At 50.4% G+C, this 18,517-nt stretch overlaps 1 protein-coding gene across 1 annotated transcript; it reads right to left on the bottom strand.

Annotated features, from left to right (window-relative positions):
* Positions 1–12,158: 12,158 nt before the first annotated feature.
* LOC112967849 (lymphocyte antigen 6E-like) lies at positions 12,159–14,959 on the bottom strand. Its single transcript, XM_026069444.1, has 3 exons — positions 14,908–14,959; positions 13,016–13,135; positions 12,159–12,316 (listed from the first exon to the last, which is right to left on the bottom strand). The coding sequence occupies exons 1-3, from the start codon at positions 14,957–14,959 to the stop codon at positions 12,159–12,161; spliced, it is 330 nt and encodes a 109-aa protein (XP_025925229.1).
* Positions 14,960–18,517: the final 3,558 nt, after the last annotated feature.

Below are 18,517 nucleotides of genomic sequence, written 5' to 3'. Positions count from 1 at the left end.
GGAGGAAACTCTCCGTTTCTGTTCAGGATTGCAAACAGCAGCCAGGGAAAGGGGAGACCATGGGAAAAGATGGGAAGCAAGCAGCGGTGGGTCATGCTCTTGGTGCTCCTGAGTCATGCAGGAGGGCAGGCAGGGCAGGCAGTCAATCCCATCCCGGGGCAGCACTGGTCTGGTCTGGTCTGGTCCTCTCCTCCCTCCTTTACAGGCCAGGGAGGACTGTGTTGCTTCATCTGGCCATGCAATGGTGGGGTTAGGTGAAGGGCAGGAAGGGGGAAGATTGCAGGAGGCAATACCTTCTTCTTTCCCTTCTTTCAAGGGAAAAAGGAAGAACTGCCTGTACTATTTTGCCTTTTGCCCCTCAGGATTGGCTGTTGCAGGAACCAGACTCTCTTCATCCCTTTCGCGTGGTCCATCTGGATATGTAGCTGACCTGGCAAGCTCCAAACAGTGGAACAGAGCTCCTCGTGTTGAGCTGGTGACAGACGACAGAGGCTCCCAAACCTCCAGCTAGGAAGGACAAGGGTAGCCCGGGCCCGTTGTGTCTGGCTGAAGCACAAGACAGTCCATGTAGGTGCCCATCTCAGTGCCACAGCCACGATGGACACCAGGAGCCTTGCCACCAGGAGTCACAACGGGTGAGGAACCTGGCTCTAAGCCAGTCCTTTGGGGCCACGGCCACCAGCCAACAGGGGACCAAAACCATTTTATCACATTCCCTTAGCCTCCTAGGTCCTAAGAGAGAATTCAGCACCATCAGCTTGTAGGCTCCTGGGGAGACATCAAACAGCACCATCATGCGTGGGGTCAAGCAACTTGATTCCCATCCCCACTGGTGTCCTAGCTGAAAGGCCAGGTCCATACTAGCTCACCGAACAGGGCACAAGCCCAGTCCCAACACCATCCTTGCTTTTGGACCATCAGCACAGCTTTGGATCACCCCACCTAGCATTGTCCCAGACATGGGACTACTCCTTGCAAGCAGTTTGAATGTGACTGCCCTGTTTGTAGAGTAAAGAGATTAGAGTTATGGGTGTGAATCACCGATCTCGACTCCAGGGCCAAGGTTTATCGGTCTAGCAGTGGTATCTCTGCAGCTGGGAGGAGGCATATTAGAGGTCTGTAGGGTCTGAAAGGGAGAGGACAGTGAGGAAGGAGATTGGGAGGAGGAAGAAAAGGCAGGCAAGAAAATCCCTGTACCCTTTTGGGATCCCCCGGAAGAGTTAGTTCTCCCCATGGAGGACACCACTGGCCATAACCGCACGTGGGGAAAAATGATCCTCACAGGTTTATTTAAGGTGCATTTCTAAAACAGCTCAATCTGTAATGTCGAAATCTGTCCTTCCCTCTTCACTGAAACCTGGAATTTTCACTTGCTCCAGGTTCAGGCCTGCTTATGTTCTTTCACATGAGCAGTCAACGTGCAGGCACTAAAATGGGGCCACCTCCTCCACAGCATGTTCATGCTGGTCCTAACAAGCGGGACTCTGGTCTTTCTTTGGAAGTTTTAGGTTTCAGTAGGTTTCTGAACTGTGCCAACATGAACGCTTATGAAAAGCAGATCTAAAGCTTTGCCACAGAAGATTTTTGGCCAGCCTCTTCAGGAAGAAAAGTAGGTGATATCTGTCATGCTTATTTTCACAAAAATCTTTCTGATCCCTGTAGTTTTTTTGGGGGGGGTTAATTAAACTTCAAGATCCTGGAGTTATGTAGTGGTACAGAGAGAAGTCATTTGGAGCTGCGTTAAGTAAGACAGACGCCTGTACAACACAGCTGTGGTACCAGCTGGCCATGTGGGAGCCTTCTGAAGCCATCTTCATGGACACCAAGAAAACCTTACTGTACTTTTTCATTTTGCTTTTGCAAGAAATAAAATGTCCTACACCTACCTACTACAAAGACCCCCTGCACAAAATGCCCCCCCACACACACCCCACCCTGAGATGTCAAGAAAACATTCATGATTTCCATAATCTCTCTCTTTTAAAAAAATTGCTTTGGAGTCTTGACTCATCCAAGGCTTTCAAATGCTGAGTATCACAGGCTTGGGAATGATTTGTGGTGAAACCTGATAGCTGAAATTTCCAGGGTTAGGTGAAGCTGCGACTGAGTTGCAAAAAACTTTTAGTTTCACTCTAAAAGCTGTGATGGGTTCCACAGCCAACCTCTCTTCTATTCATTTTGGGGGACCCTGGGTGTGATTTATTACAGGGAGGCCTAAACCGAGAGTGGGAAAACTTGGCACCCGTGTGGGAAGATGAGGATGCTCTGGTTTCTCTCCTGACTCACTCCCACTGACCCGATGAGACGCGGCGTCAAAACCTCAGCTGCATGGCTAGAACAGGTCTTCAGGCCAGCCCTCATTACGTCTAGAAACTTGTCACACCTCAGCTAATAGCCGTGTTGAAACCTCTGCAATGGCACCTACCAAGCCTGCCGAGGAGGGCGAGGAGAGCGCACCTGTCCCCGGGAGGAGGACTCAGCTGTGAGTCCGCRGCAGGTGGAGGAGTTAAGTATGAAGGAGGGATCCAGGCTGAAACCGTCCCAGCCCGATGGGTGTGTTCAGCGAGGCAGAGAAACAAACACCACGGCATAGGGAATGCAATCGTATTCCTCAGCGAGCAAGCAAAAGGGTATTTTCCTAGGAAGACTAGCTAAAAAAAGGTGAGGCTGCAGGGTTTTCTTTTTCCCAAGCACCTTTTGGAAAAGCAAGACATGGTTTTGCTCGGGTGCATTTGTGCTGACGGTTGGGCAGAGGGAGGTCCAGACATCAGTCTGCCTTGTGAGCATCCCTATGCACTGAAACCGCGGCAAACGATCCCAGGTCGTGGCTCTTCTCACGCGCCGTCCCTGCGGCTTGCGGGGTTATCCCGAGAGGGGCTGGTGCGCCATCAGGCAACCCCATCTGCAGCTCCTCGTGGATCCAGCTCACTGGCCGCGCAGCACTAACGTGGGCTTGAAAAGCTCGACAGTGACAGCATGGGAGGGGCGTGGGAGCCAAAAGTCGCCCACAGTGATTTAGGGAGCAACAAACAAAGTGGTGAAACCACCCTGCATTTGCAGACAGCCTTGCGCTTGCCGAGGTCGGAACAACTCGCCCCAATCTGATTGCACGCACAAGGGGCTCACGAAGGGCCGAGTACCAGGCTTTGACCCACGCCCGTCCCGTAAAAACATCAGGGAAAAAGACAACTATGCCTTGAAAGGGTTTTGCAGGGCTTCACCAGCAGCAAAGACTCCCAGAGCCAGGGCGAATTGGGGCTTGAGCGAGGAGAGACGTGGCCAAAGTCACAGGCACAAGGAGAGCAATGATTTTTGCTCCGCAGCTGGCAGCAGCTGGAATCGCTGCTCCCGCAGGCTCCGTTTTGCAACACAAATGCAGCCTTCGCTGGAAGCTGCTGGAGGAGGAATCAGAGGGGTGTAGGGGGGAGAAAGCCAGATCTCGCATAGGAAGAGGAGTTTCCTTCCTTTGAAAAATAGGCCCAGGTAAATGCCCTCCCATTTCTGGGCTGCAAACATAGCGCTTGGCACCGRGCCCTGGTTTTGCTCACAGCCTCTCTCTTCTGCCTCCTGCATGGAGGAAAACCCACTTTCATTCAGTCTGAAAGGGATTTTGGATTAAGGAAGTGCCAACAGAAATGCCTCTGGGGCGAGCTCAGCTTCAGGATACCTGTTCTGCAGGCAAAAAACTCACCCCCCCCCTCCTCCGAGCAAGGCTTTCGCACAGACTATGAAGGGACTCTCCTCTCCTCTTCTCTGAAATGGCCACAGCGCCAAGCACTGCCTTCTGGTGTCACTTCTGCACCCAAAACCCAGCCGTGACATCTCCGGTGGCCTCACTCCCACTGGGTCCTGCTTTTGGGACAGGTCCTGTCCATCTGCTCAGGGAATGACTGCTGGAGGATAACATCACTTTTCTTCACTTTCCCGGGGCCCAGGAGAAAGACAGCTAGGAAAGGAAGGATGCAAGATGCTGTCCCGAGCAAGCAAACCTTGCACATGCTGCAGACAGGCATCTCTGCCATCTGATGTTTCTTCAGAAATGATGGGCTCAGGACAGCTGAGATGTGCCCAGCAGAGCAAAGTTGAGAGATGGGTCACCTCTCCCAAAACAGAGACCCTGACACAGGCAGAAGTCATCCCCCAAACCTCCAGTTTCAGCCCGTACCAACAAATGCCCTCCCAGACCAAGCCTAGGGAATAGCCCAGGCCAGTGACTCTTCCCAATGGGCCGTCTGGATTTGGCTGCCCTGTTTTGGGGATGAAAAGGGGTTAGTCATCCTGGCACAAGCGTGCCATACCCTGTGGCCTCAGGGCCAGAGAATTGACCCTTTTCTGTGTTATTTACTAGTCTGGATGGAGCCGGACTCTGTCCCTCTGGCATTTAGCCTCAGGAGTTGGTTGCATCCRTTTGCTTATTAGCACTCCTGACAGTGCTCGGGACACAATATTAACGCAGGAAGTCTGAAGTGGGAAGTGAGATTATCTGTGGGTACGGTGCTGTAGCAGCATCCGACCAAGCTCCTTCCTGTCCCCTAAAAAAGGAAGGAGCACCACAACCAGGACCTTTCCAACAAGGCCTGGGAGATGCTGTGCACCTCCTGCGCTGGTTTCCATGGAAGTGGGACAGCATCTCGGGCAGGATTGGGGCCTGCCTCCGTTTCTGCCACTCCCATCCCTACCGTCTTGGCAACGGCAGGTATTTTGGGAAATGAAATGAGGTCAGGCCCAGCAGCTTGTCAAACTCTGCTTCCCCCAAATCCTTCAGCTCTACAGCAAGCAGCACAACGTTGGTGGAAGCATCTGCCTCCAGGCACCAGCCACATCCACCCCAGCAGCACAGCAAGGTCTTCACGCCCAGGGAAAGCTTAACACAGCTCTGAGCATGGGGAAAGGAGATACAGGGCAGCCTGGGGTGGTTTCACTGTTGCGGGTGGGAGATAAAATACCACTCTTCCATCTTATCACCGCTGACATGTGGCTGGGTGGTGAGCAGATAAGGTGCTCTCTCAGCTTTTGCAGGGCTTGGGAACCCCCAGGTCTCCCTGATTTCCTCTCTGCAGTAGCACAGGCTGAGGCACTGAGGCAGCACCCACTGCAGTGGGTGCTGCCAACGCTGGTGAGGGTGTGAGGGGAGGGGAGAGACAAGTCGGCAGCGTGCAATGCTTCCGTTACCTTTCACAGGCTTTCCAAGGACACAGGACTCTGCATGCCATCCTGGAGTTGGGCTACAAAGTCCTGATCCTGGCAGCAGGACATGCTCTGTACTGATGCAGGCAATTGCATCTGCTCCTGGTTCTCTCTGCCTTTATGCCAGGGGTTAATTGCTAGGTGCAGGGGACCCAGCTCAAAACTAGAGCATATAGGGAGCAGTGACAATCCATATGACCAGTATAGAGATCACTATACCATCATGCAATGGAGCCTACATCCCCAGGAAACCCGGTGCATGGGCAGCTTTGCATCCCTGCCGCAGTGGCATGACTCAGGGRCTCAGCCCACCTTGGCAGGTGGAAACGCTCCCTCTCTTTGCACTGCCAACAGTGTTCACGTCCAACATGCAGCAGGCCCAAGGGTGCCTGGGCCTGTTCAGCACAACCGCACAGCCTCATCTCATAGCTCTATCTGTGAGGGATGTCTCTCTGCTGACAACTAATTTGGCAATGGTCAAGCAAATGATGTAATGAGCAATGCCCGCACCCTTGCCCTCACCTCTGTGTCTCTATCCATCCCTTGTAAAAGCTCAGATATGACGGGGAAGGTGAGAGAAGATGTCTTTTTGTGCTGTTTGTATGCACAGCTCCTAACAGAATTAATCGCAGAAGCTCCTTGGCACCACAGTGAGACAAAGAACAGCATTTCTGGAGGAGTGAATGACGTGGGAGCAGCCCCTGTTTTGCCATGACAGGTTTCTGCATTGCATTGCAGAGAGGATGAGTGTTCATACCAGTTACAGCAGAAAGAATAGCACTGCAGGGCTGGGAAGAGGCAGGCTCTGAATCCAGAGGCACAAACACAAGCTTTGCTCTGCACTTGGGTGGGCAGGCTGGCCCTTGTTGGCCCTGGTGTAAAGACATCCCTGGACCACCTGGGTGAAGCRTCACAGAGATACTGAGTGCTGAGATCCAAAGAGCTCCCAGTCCAGCCAAGTAAGAGTGAGAAGCCATGTGTTGTTATCTCCATCTTAAGCACATGAATCACAGAGACACTGATTGACTTTCCCAAGGTCAGACACAGTGAAGTGGTGGTAGAGCTGGACTGGAGGCCTCACCTAGACCATCCTCTCTCCAAAGTTCTTTGTGGACACCTTCCTCTCTCTCTGGTTTCATGCAATTGTTGAAGACATCAGACAGTGGGCAAAAGAGAGAACAGCATGGCTAGCAACCCATGGGTGAGGAGGAAAAGGGGGAATTGCTACTACTTGCTTGCGTGGTGGGTTGAAGGTGCCTGGCTTGTGGCCATGGTCATTTATAAGATGAAGAATGGAGGGAGTTTAGTACTAGAGGGGAGGAAAGATGTTTAAGGAGGTACTGCAAAGAAGGAATGAGTAGGAAAGTCAGAGAAAGAGGACAGAGTCACCCGTAACAGGACAGGGAGTTGCAGCCCCATCCGGTTTGATCCTCTCTTTACTCCTCAGGACCTCGCAGGTGCCGAGGACATAAGGGGTTCCTACACCCTGCCCAAGATCAGGCCAATGTCAGCCCAGCAATTTGGGTGCCTGCCAAGAGGAGGGCCCCCATAGAGGGCACCCACGGGTGACACGCATGGAGGAGGAGGGTGGGATCAAGAGCTGCACCCCACTTCCAAGCAGCCCATGGTCACAGGCTCTGGATTGAAATTTTACATGGCTTGTAAAGCTTTAAGCTTTAGATGGAAATGCCCCCCAACTACAGCACAGACACACCAGTAGCTGATGTTAGATCAACAAGAATTAGCCTGTGCAGCCAAACCGAGGCACGTCCCCGGCTGCCGAAGGCGTGGGAGGGAACAGACGCTGGATGCTGGCCAGGGCCTGCTGTCACTGAGCAGAGCTCTGTGTGTTTGGCATCGCCAGCACGGCGTTTTGCTGCTAGTCCTTGCCAGTGTCCTACATCTGGTCCTTCCCTGAGCTGCTCTGGTGAGAGTCATTGCCTCCCCTGCAAGGCTGCTGGTTTTCCCCGGAAACTGCTCCAGGAACACCAGGTTTCTGCAGGCAGCCGGCATTTGCTGGGGAGTCCAACAGTGCACAGAGGCACCAGCTCCCTCTCGTGGGCTTAGTCCACCTCTCTGCACTGGAAATGGTCCAGGATTTCCCAGAAAACTGTGGGTTTTTTTCCCCTAATTCAGAATATTCATAAATGTGCCAGACATGGAAGTTTTGTAGGAATGTGCCAATTTTCATCATGGTTCCTTTTGATAATCACAAGGAGCATTTCGGAAGTATCAGAACCTCCTTTTAGACAGTTTTGCCACCACATTTTTTTGTCACTGAGGCTGGGACTCAAAGCAACTCATTTAGGCATGTCAAAGTTAGTTCTTTCTGCTCTGGTCACCTTGGGCCTCTGGAGAGAGTTGAGTGTTTCTGCTGGGCACCTCAGCCCCTATCTTTGATTCTTGATCTGGGATGGGGTGAATCACCCTGGAATTGCCCAGCTCTCTGCTAACTTAGGAGGAGTCAAGAGAGACTGATAGAGATTGAGGCATCCAGCACTTAGATATGTTGTCAATTAAGGCCATGATGTGAGGTCCAGAAGGCCACGTCACTTCATAAAGTTTGACAGCAAGCACAATTTATTCAGTCAGAAGTCCTTGGGTCCCCTTCCCTCTCCACTTTGCATGGCCCACGACCAGTTTAGCTCCAAAGCAAGACTGGCTTTGCCTAACCCATCCCTCACAGACAGCATGGCTTTACCACTCTCCCCAAGCAATCACCTCCAGAGCAACCCTGCTTGCTCCTACTTTCTCATCTTCGTCTCCCTCCCTGCATCTTGAGCACAGGACCTCTCACCCCATCCTCAGCAGATAAAGGGAAGAAAATATTCTTGTCCTCTTTGGCTCATCCTTTTGAAATGTCAGAAAACAGATCATATCTCCTCAAATCTGTGCTTTACAGATTCAGTGCCGTCACGTTTTTCCAGATCTTGAGCCATTGCTCTGCTTTGCATCACCTGTCCCCCTGCATGGTCTGTCCCTGGCCCCTCCGGGACCCGTGTCTGGGGTATGACTGCTCACCCTTTGCAAGGCTTGATAGCTCTGGTCTGCTTCCAGCTGCCTTCCCAGCACTTTTCCAGCCTTGCCCACACACACAGCTTGATGCAGCACTAAATTTGTTGTGTGGGTTTGGCTGTTCGAGATTGTAAGCTGGTAGCTCTGATAGCAGGAGATAGGGTTGACAGCTGCACACAGCCAGCCTGACTGTCCTACAGCCAGGAGCGAGAGGAGCCACATCACAACTCCCCCATATACCCCTTTGACTAGTCCCTTAGGTATCTGATCTGCTACTAATTATCCGTAAACAGGCATTTACTATGCCATTTCTAATCAGCTCATTGCTTCATCCTTACACTGCGTGTGCATGCCAGCTCCAGCCACGGAAAGTACTCTGTGTTTGCTTTGTGCTGCGTGCAAGTGCCACGCTTGGACACTTCTTTCTCCGTGGACCTTTTCCCTGTGGCAGCACCCACACCGTGCACAGAGCTCTGTTAGCCCTTTGGGGAATGGCAGCCCTGCCTTGTGCTGGGGGGAGTAAAGGGCTCTTTCACACCTCCCGCAGGCTCTGCTGCTATCGAGGCATCCCGGGTTGATGTTCAGGTTTTGTAAGTTTGGAGGTGGCACTATTCCTCCTTTGCGGTCATCTGATGGTTCCCCTGGGGTTGTCATCCCCGGCATCGAAGCAATCCCATTACGTCAAAGGACAGCCAGCTGCCATTAACCTGGAGGAAAACCGCGTCTCCTGGCGTGCACCGATGTAATTCTCAAAATGACAAGTCCTAGGCGGCCCATCTCCCATCGCCATCACGCCTCTGAACGAGGTCAGCAAAGCTCAGTGACGGCTGCTGCGGTGACAGTAACAGCTAGCTCTTTTCCGCCCAGTGCACAACCCCTTTCTGCCCAAGGTATTCCATCTCTCTGTGGTCCTGATCAGCTCAAATTCCTGGCCAAAATCAGGAGTTAGGTATTACGTCTGCCTCTTCCTTCTCAGACGCACATCTCAGATGTCTTGGAGAGGAGCAGGTACTGCCAGAGCTGTCCCAGGAGCTTTGCACCCCCAACTCTGCTACCACAGGTGTCCTGCAAAGGCCAGCTGAGCCAGATTTTGTTGCCCTTGAGCTGCAGGACCATTCGGAGAAGGGAAGTAACCCTTTTCTCTTTAATTATGCCCAGGATGATTTATTTCCCATTATTAGCTGTGGTATACAAGAAAGCTTCTCTGCAGCAAAGACAGATCAAACCAAACCCAAACAACCYGTTTTACTTTAAAGAGGTAAAAAATACTTGACAACGCTTTCCTGCAAGCTGTGGGGAAGCTCTGTCTCCGCTACTGCAGGATGTGTAAATCCGATGCAATGAAATATTAATTATTAGAGTCTATCCAACTGGGATTTCACAGAGCTTTCAGATAGCTGAATAATTCTGGCACACAGGAAAAAAACCACACAACTCCTTTTTAGGTAAAAATATTGTAGGAGGAGTAAATTAGAGTTTTGGGGTATTAGGGTCAAGGGGGATCTGATTGCTTCAGGGAGAAAAAATGCAGATTCCTAAATAGCGTGTGAAAAAGATCACGGTTTAATGAAGAGGTAAAGGGAGATGGTTCCTCCCGGCGTGGCTTCTTCAGCATGAAGATCGGCCCTCGCAGCATGGCGTAACTGTGAGAAGGAGGGGGGGTAATAGGCCACTGGAAAGAAAGTAGAAGTCAATTAATAAAAGAGAGCCCACATCTCTGAAGTTTCCCATTATACTGCACTTCAGAAAGAAGCATTCATCCACAACAGCTATGGGCACAAGCCCAAAGCTGAAGGGCCGCACACGGCTCAAAGCCCCTTTTGTCCCCCTTGTTTATCAGGGCCCTGGCCCGGTTCGAAGCGCCGCACGACACCGAGCGTCATCCCTTGGCTGGGGAACACTTTGCCCTTTCTGCAAGCCCAGAGGGGCCGATTTTGAACCGGGTCCCAAAACAAAGCAGGGAGCGTGGGAAAAACGACGTTCTTCTGCATTTAGCGCTTGGCACTTGGCGCCGTGCTGCCTGGCCGCTCTCAGAGCAGCACGACCTGGGACTCGGCTCGCCTGCATCACGTTTGTCCTTGCAACAGGCCACGCAACTGTTTGCAGGCTGCAGATCTGCCCCGTTTCATTGGCATGGCAATGCCGGAGGGGCAGGGGGTGTACAGGGGCAGGTAAAGCTGCAGGTGAGGGTGGAGGTGCATGCTGCTGCAATCTCTCCCAGCAGCACCTGCTGGGTCCCTCGCCACCCAGCCGGGGCTCATTCCTGCGGGAAAGGAGCGGGCACCGTCAGCACATCTGGTCTTGCGGCCGTTCATGAAATGCGCGGCAGAGCTGGCCCCAAAAGCACTGCCGGCAGCTCGGGAAAGCTGATGCACAGGTTTGGCAGCCAAGCCACAACTCCAGCTCACATAAAAGCTCCTCCGCCCTTTCAGTCAATCCGAGACGAAACATTTCCATTCTCTTGCCAAAGCAAAACTCCTCCAAAAAGTGATGTTTGGGAGCGGGGAGAGACACTCAACAGCACATCTGACAATGAAAAGTTTCTGAGCCAGCATTGCCTTCTTTCATTTTTTAGCTTCCTTTTACCCTCATTTATCTGCCACCTCTGGAAACATCTACACAAAATATTTGGTTTCTATATATTTGGTGAATTCTATACTCTTCTCTTAAACATCTCTCCACTGACCCTCACCAGCTCAACCCAAATGATGCAAATACTTTTCGTTACCCTGAAGTGGCTTTTAGGGATGTCTGAGGGATGGATAAATGAGTGATTCTCTGAAAGAAACATTACCAAGCAGTAGGTCCAGGGCAGTGCAAACCCTGGGTCAGGTTGCTTGACTCAAACAGCAGCCACAAGTGGTCAGGGCAAGACCAAAAAAAAAAAAAAAAAAGAAAAAGGATTGGGGAGTAGCAAAGGACAGCTGTTGCAGATGGAGTTGGGGACAACGACTGCAGAGAAAATTACATGCAGATAGGCAGCATTTCTATAACATGTCACCGCAGGCGGAGCCGAGAGGAAGAGGCATGTGGTTGACATATCTGACCGCTAAAGGGGTGCTGGCACAGAGGAATGTCATTGTCCCCAGGCGGTGGTGACAGGAACCAGGCGTGGAGAGGTGGGATGGAAGGGGTGAGGGATGCAAGCGAAGAGTGCTGTGGGTGGTGCCCATCTCAAGGTCAGGGTTTTATACTCGGGACTGGCTTTTCCCTTCACTGGCAGCAGCCCCATGAGTCTGCACGATTTCCCTTCTGAGTTGGCTCAGAGGGACCATTATCTCTGTCCCCTGAGCCTGGGGAGCTGCCGCAATGTTGAGACCCGTTGGCTTTGTGGCTCCCGGCTGCCCCATGACTCCACGCAGGTCCCCGTGCCCTGGGCTCTTCCCACACTCCCTGACAACCCTTCGAAGCCTCACAGTGCTCTTCCAGCCAAACCCCCATGCTGGGGACACTGAGTGGTTGGGCCTGATTTCTCCCTGCTACTGAGGGAAAATTTGCATCCCTTTCCAGCTTGCCAGCAACAAGAAAAGTCTCTGGGGAAGGAAATTCATCTTCTGGGGATTTATCATTCTCTTAAGGAGAGACCAGTCTTACAGTACAGCTAAGGGAAGAGGCAAGATTGTGGGAGAAACCCCTCTAGAGATCTGTGTGACATACAGAAGCAGCATTTGCATCTTCTGGGCTGCAGGGGACATAACAAGGCAGCTTCTCCTTCAAGCTGCGAAGGGTGGCAGAGCTCAAGCATGAAAAGCAAGCGAGAAACTGGTTCCTCACAGGTTGGAAGGCAACACAGGGCAGGAGGTTGTGACCATGGTACTTCATCTACTCTGCAGTGCACTCAGTGTCCGTACCCTCCTGAGAGAATCTGGCTGTGCTCTTCGGACCTTCAGGAGACCCTTTGTCCCACCACTTCTGAGCAACTGAAGAAGGACACTGCCACAGGATCTCCCACCACCTCACTGTCGAGCCAGCTTGGGTCCTGGGCACGCACTCAGGTTGCATAAGAAAGTCTGGCAGCAAGAAGAGGTGTAGGAGGCCAGGCCCAGGCTGAAGTTGTGGTGTGGGCAGGTCTCGGAGCACTTCTTAGTGATCCTCTTCCACAAAGTCAAAAATCCTTGCCCAAAGAAGAAGGGAGAGAGCAGTGTTAGTGCCAAGGGTTTGCCATGTGCTCCTAGATCTCATGCAGGAGGGAGATGGGCTGATGGGTCTTGCTGTCGCTCCCAGAGCCCTGAGGACCAGCATGGCCAATGAGACTCAGCCCCATCCCATCATGTTCCAGTAATTACTGGTGACCAGCTTCACAAGCCATTTAATATCTCTGCCAGGCATTTGGTGCCTCCTAGGATGGCCCCTTATACTGAGGCTTTCTTAGGCATACCATGGCATCGTCAAAGAGATGTTCATACCTACATTGAGAGCACATCTCCAGGCTTCTCTTTGAGAAGGAAGTAGCTTTATTTCCTTCTGTTTCCCTCTAGACCATCTCATCCATCCCAACTATCTGATTCTTTTCATCTCCCTGTCTGACCAAGGTCCCGATTTCTTTATCTTTCTCTGATCTCTGTGTCCCCTATCTTTTCCAGGCAGGCATAAAGCAAAGGCTAAAGCAGAAGCTCTTAATATGTGTTTGGGAGGTGTATTTCAAACCCTGCAACTTCAGTGCTGTCAGTCCAGGCTAGCAAGGGTTTCACCTCCCAAACATGCTTACCCCGTGACTCCTCGTCCCATCCACCCACAAAAGTCAACCATAAAAATCCATGCAAAACCCCCACTTCACATTCCTGAGCCCCTGTCAGAGGATACCAGCACATACCAATTCCTACAGAGGCAACATTCGTCACACAGTACTCGTCCTTGTCTGAGCACTTCACGGCCTTCAGACATCTCCAGTTGCTTTGTTCCCACTCGCAGGTGTAGCACCACAGGGCTTTTGCTGCAGGAGAAAACACAGGATATGGAAGATGGGGACAAAATGCTGCTATTCCAGGTAGCAAAATTCTTTCTTCTCATTGACTTTTGAGTGTAGTAGGTTTGGGTTGGCTGAACGTAAAGGGGTTGCAAGACCCAGTCCTAACCCACTCTGCTCTCTGCACACCTGCACGCTTACACCCAACATGTGCACAGGCATGCACATCTGTGCCTACGCACACAGATGTTGCAACTCTGCCCCTCCTGCCCTGCACTCAAAATAAAACATGATGGCTCAAGGGCACAGGGTTTGGTGTGATGTAGGCAACAGGAAGGGCAGGGTCTGCTATAGAAGTCTACAGCGATGTGCGGAGGTCTGGGTTCACCATCTCTGGTTTCAGGCATTTGCTCACAGTGCAGTTGTCCCAGTTTTTTTTCTATAGTCAATAGGGACAGACGAAGAAAACTATCTACTGAAGACACTATAAAACAGACTGTAGCCTAATCAGGCAGTAAGCGCTGACAGTCGAATACGTTTAATTGGGACCTCCATAGCTGACCCAAAGCCTAGAGAAGTCAGTCTACCAGGACTATCTCTTTGGGTGAGACATCAGGGCCCTCAAACATATGTCCATAACCTGGGTTAAAACACTGGTGAGAAGGGCTTTTAACTCTTAGCTGTGTGAATTCAGTCCTAAGCCTTGTGAAGTCTAACACTTTGTTTTTACTGCCTAGGTTATTTAACCCAGGTTAAAATGCTTTTGGTTTTGGCACCGAAGACAGTCTCACTGTCCCTCAGGCCTTGTTAACACTTGGAAACTTTTCAGGATTGCTATTCTGGAAAGCGAACAAAGCTAAATAGCAGAAAGGTATTCTTGGGTTACAGTGAGACAGAAAAGGCTACTCCAGGAAATTATTTTTCTGCATCAGCTAATATGGCAAATTTCCAAGCGGAGGCAATGACAAACCCTGTTCCTCTTTATAAAGTGAGGATAATATTTATTCTCTCTAGCTCCTTATCTGTCTTGTCTGTAAAGGCTATAGGATCATATACTTTTTGACGGCTCTGATTTAATTTGCAATCTCTCTGTGAAATATAATACATAGTCTATAATACAAATAATATGCAAATATATATCCTACCCTGTATCCCAGCACAAGGCTGCTTAAACATATAGCCTGCACCCAACCTCTCCCTAATTCCCCAGCTTGGACTGAAATCAGCAAGCTGGTAAGGCCTCCCAAGTGGGTCAAAATCCAGAGCATTCACCAAGGAGCAGCACATGGGTGCTTTCCAAGGCCAGACATTGTAGGTCTGATCCTGCCCAGCTGATGCTGGTGGAAAAGGTGTCACCGACTTCAGCAAGAGCCAGGCACACAGAGCTGTTGACATACCAGACTACTGTAGATTGAGGCACTTCTTCATAAAAGCTTTAGCAATAACTGCAGCCTTGCCTCATCTGGACAGACAAACCCACTAGAAAGTCTCTTAACAAAGATGATAGAAAGGCGGCAACAGCTTCTTCTTTTCTGTCTCACTTTTGTATAAATCCAGTTGCACATGAGTTTATAGGGAAATTTCCCCTGCAAAAAAAAAAACCAAAAAAACCCTTCACCCACCAAGGCTGAGCCGACACAAAGGAAGCCCAAGGAGGAGTAGTGTGTCCTGCAGCAGCGCTATTGCAAGTGCTCAGGCAGTCTCTTCCACAGTTGCATTTCTTTCCATAGCTACGATGCCTCCCTGATTCTCCAGCACACAGCTATTCCCTGGCTAGCAGTGAACCCGTGATGCCTCACCTTGCTCCGCATATAAGACCAAAGCCAGCAGGACAATGAGGGAGGCCTTCATCTTCTCTCAATCATCTCAGCAGCCCAGGAAAAGCACCCTCACCTGGAGACAGGTTATATATCTTCTCTGCATTTGGACCAAGCGATTATGAAGGCAACAATTTTGAAAGAGTGGGCCGTCCACGGTCTGTGATTGTGTGTTATTTGATAGGAAAGGAATGCATGTGGGTTGTTTTCTCACCTTGGCGTTGCCTTCAGGCTGGTCTGATGGGTCTAGAGAAGAGTGAAAGCACTAAGGCAATTCATTCCATTTATTGCTTTTAATACACTAATCTCTCTATGGTCAGGCTAGCAGTGCTACTGGTGTCTGAGTGGGGGTTTTGTGCTGTTTAGTTCCAATCTGATCATCACATCTGCGGCCAGATAGTTCAGTGAAGGTATCTACTCAAAGCAAAATGATCATAAATTAATGGCTTCTTCTGGATGGATTATTGTCAAGCGCCTTTCCAGGGTTAGACCCTGAAAATTTCGAGTATCTACAGTCAAGACAGATCTAGCTGTATGTTCATGACTGGCAATATAAACAGGAAATGTCTTACAATTTCCTGTTTGCCTATAGAAGCTGCTGCTAACCTATAAAATCCTAAATGCTTTGCATCCTTGTTTTGAGAGCAGCTGCAGCAAGACAACGATGACTTTGGGAACTCATCTGAACAAGGTCCTGGGCAACGTGCTCTAGGTGACCCTACCTGAGCAGGGGGGTTGGACTAGATGATCTTCAGAGGTCCCTTCCAACCTCAACCATTCTGTGATTCTGTGTGATTCAAATGTGGAACCCTGGAGTTTGGTTTCCAGCTTTGCAATAGGTTTCCTTTGCTGCATCTGAGCAAATGGTAAAAATGCCTTTGCCTGTCTTCTACATGAAGCATCAGATTCAAAGTCCTGCTAGATACCAACTAGATATAATGTTCTGAGCCTTTATGATTTCCCTGCATGTTGTCAATTTGGGTGGAGCTGGAGGGGGTAATTTCAGCCCCCTGGAGCCTCTTTTTGACTGTCTGTCTCACTTCTGCTTCCTAGGAAAGAACTACCAGGAAGTTTAGTCCTGGGAATCAGCAGACATCTCAATGAGTCACCGCCTGCTCAGCCACCAAAGAGCAGAGAGGAGGAAGCAGGAGCAGCCCCTTTGCGTAAAGCCTCCTGGTCAGTCTGCGTCTGTTCACCCTTTACTTCCCCCTCCTGCAAGACTTGGTCTGGAGGAAAGACAACGGGGACCCAGCTGTAGTTACCCACTCTTTGGGTTAGGAGATGGCTTTATAGAAGGAGAAGATACAGAAGCTCAGAGAGTGTGTGGAAGAGAGAGCTTGGACAGATGAGGGGAGGGTAGAAATGACTGAGGGCCAATATTCATTTCTGGGCAGAACAGTCAAACAAGTGAAGTCCCTGAAACAGAGGTCATGCTCATCAAAGACATTTAGGGGACTTGATGGGATTAATAATTGCTCAGCACAGTGAAGGCATGGGCAGAGGAAGTTCAAAGGGACACCAAAACCCACATTATCTTCCTTTTAAGAAAAAAAAAAAAAAAAAAAAAGGAGGAAGAGTTGTTGAGGGGGTGTGGGGTTGGTTAATTTCCAGATATTTTTGAGTTTCCTGACACTGGCTTTAAACCGCTGGGGCTGACAATACTGCAGACATGAAGCAGGATTAACAGGATGGTGAAGTCACCCCATGAGCACTCACTGTTCTTCTCCAGTGGACATATATCTTCTGGGCGTGGAGAGGATAAGCCACATCACTTGCCCAATAGATGCCACAGTGGATGCCGGAGAAGGTGTGTCAGTCATCCAAGATGTCACAAGGCAGCAGCCGAAGGGCTAGACCCATTCCAAGGAAAAGGGATTGTCCAGCATGATTCACTGTAAGGTGTCCTCCTGCAGGGATGACTCTTCAGGAGGTTCCGGAAATCAATCTGGGAACCATGGCTGGAATGTCACGCAACAGCAGGAGCACCCTGGCAAAAGTCTGCACTAATAAAGAAACAGTTTGATTTAATGAGATTTGACTCTTAGTATACTTTTTGTGGAAAGAGGAAAAATAATTGTTGCTATTTAATGTGATTATTGAGAGAACAAGGGACATTCTTGCATTTGGCTTGTTTGTTTCTACATGGAAATGTCTCAGTTTATCCTATCGCTTCTGTGCAGCACCCTAGGAATGACGGGGAGAGTATCTCTTCTTTGACAGAGAGCTGGAGAGGAGTCAGCTAGACTGGGGATTCAGATCTGCCCTGCACTGATAGCAGGAAGAGAAGCTGCAAGGCCACGGGAAGTGGTCCACAGCTGGTCCTCTGGCATGAGTGGTTTGGTGAACAAGTGTGATGGGAGGAGTGCACAACGGGCCACTTGGCATTTGAGGGTTGCTGTGGGCCCGCCGAGCCAGATAGCTGGGAAGTCACAAGCCCGACCTCAGGTATGTCTGATGAGTACGTGTGAGGTGTAGGACTGCCAGTGCATTGCTAGCATTTCCTCAGAGACATGCGGGAGACTGAGGATGGCGGTTTCTCCTGGGTAGCTGACACATGAAAGCAGCATGACTGCAGCATGGAAGAGATATATGATGAGACCAGAAGTCAATGAACAGAAGTCAGCCATGGAGCTGCTCATCTCCCATCTCCTGGGAGAATCATATTAGGGTCTTCTCCAAAAAGGCCTTGGGAAAAGGGCCCACGAGTGGAACCACAACTGTGAGGAGGAACAGAAATATTGTGTCTTGGTCTCGTGGAAGCTCTTCCTTTTGTTTGGGGCCTTTGCTACGGTACAGAACCAGCTGCAAGCCTTGGCTCCACATTGCAAGCCTGGGTTCTGTCTTTAGGCCCTCTCCAGCTGCTTGGACCCTACACAGGTGCTGAAGACTGTTTCTGTTTTGCATATGTTGAATACACAGTGCTGGGACTGTGAGCAGAGATGACAAGGAAGCTGCCCTGAAGTCTTTAACTGTTCAGCCTCACTGTACTCAGAGCATGAGCTCTGCCAAGCCCTCCTGCCCTCATCACTTCCTGGGTGGCATCTCAGAAGGTTACCAGTCATTTCCATCTATCCCAGCATCCTGCCAAACTGTACGGACTGCCGTTTCCCACCCATTTGCTATTTCACACAGGAGCTGGGGTTCCAGGAAGAAAGAGGTGTTGTCACTGACCTGGACCAGGGATGGGGATGCAGGAACCTGGCTGTCAAGGGGGTCTAGGAAAGGGTCATCTGGCAGTTGTCCTGGGAGTAACAAACTACATCTCAGTACAGGGTATGATTGTGCCACTGGGGACTTTTCAGCCCTAAATGAAGCCCATTGAACCAACTACAGGATCTCTCTTTGCCTTGTTCCCCATCCCTCCCTTTAGGTGCGGTTGTGGGGAAGGAAGGTGCCATGTAAATTTGGTGCCACTTTTTACTTTTGGCTGAGAGGTAGATAGTTTGAAGCATGCATTGCACTGGATGGAGAAGAGGCAGCTGCGTACATTGAGCTAGCTGGAGCATTCACTCACCTCTGGGGAAATGGCATGCTCCAGTTATTCTCACCCTTGGGTCCAATGACAGTGGATGAATAGTTATTTTTCCTTCTT

The sequence above is a fragment of the Apteryx rowi genome, unplaced genomic scaffold (assembly GCF_003343035.1).
Source record: "Apteryx rowi isolate R43461 unplaced genomic scaffold, aptRow1 scaffold_106, whole genome shotgun sequence".
NCBI lineage: Eukaryota > Metazoa > Chordata > Aves > Apterygiformes > Apterygidae > Apteryx > Apteryx rowi.
Note: the sequence above shows the minus strand (reverse complement) of the source record. Positions and strands in the feature narration are given on the sequence as shown.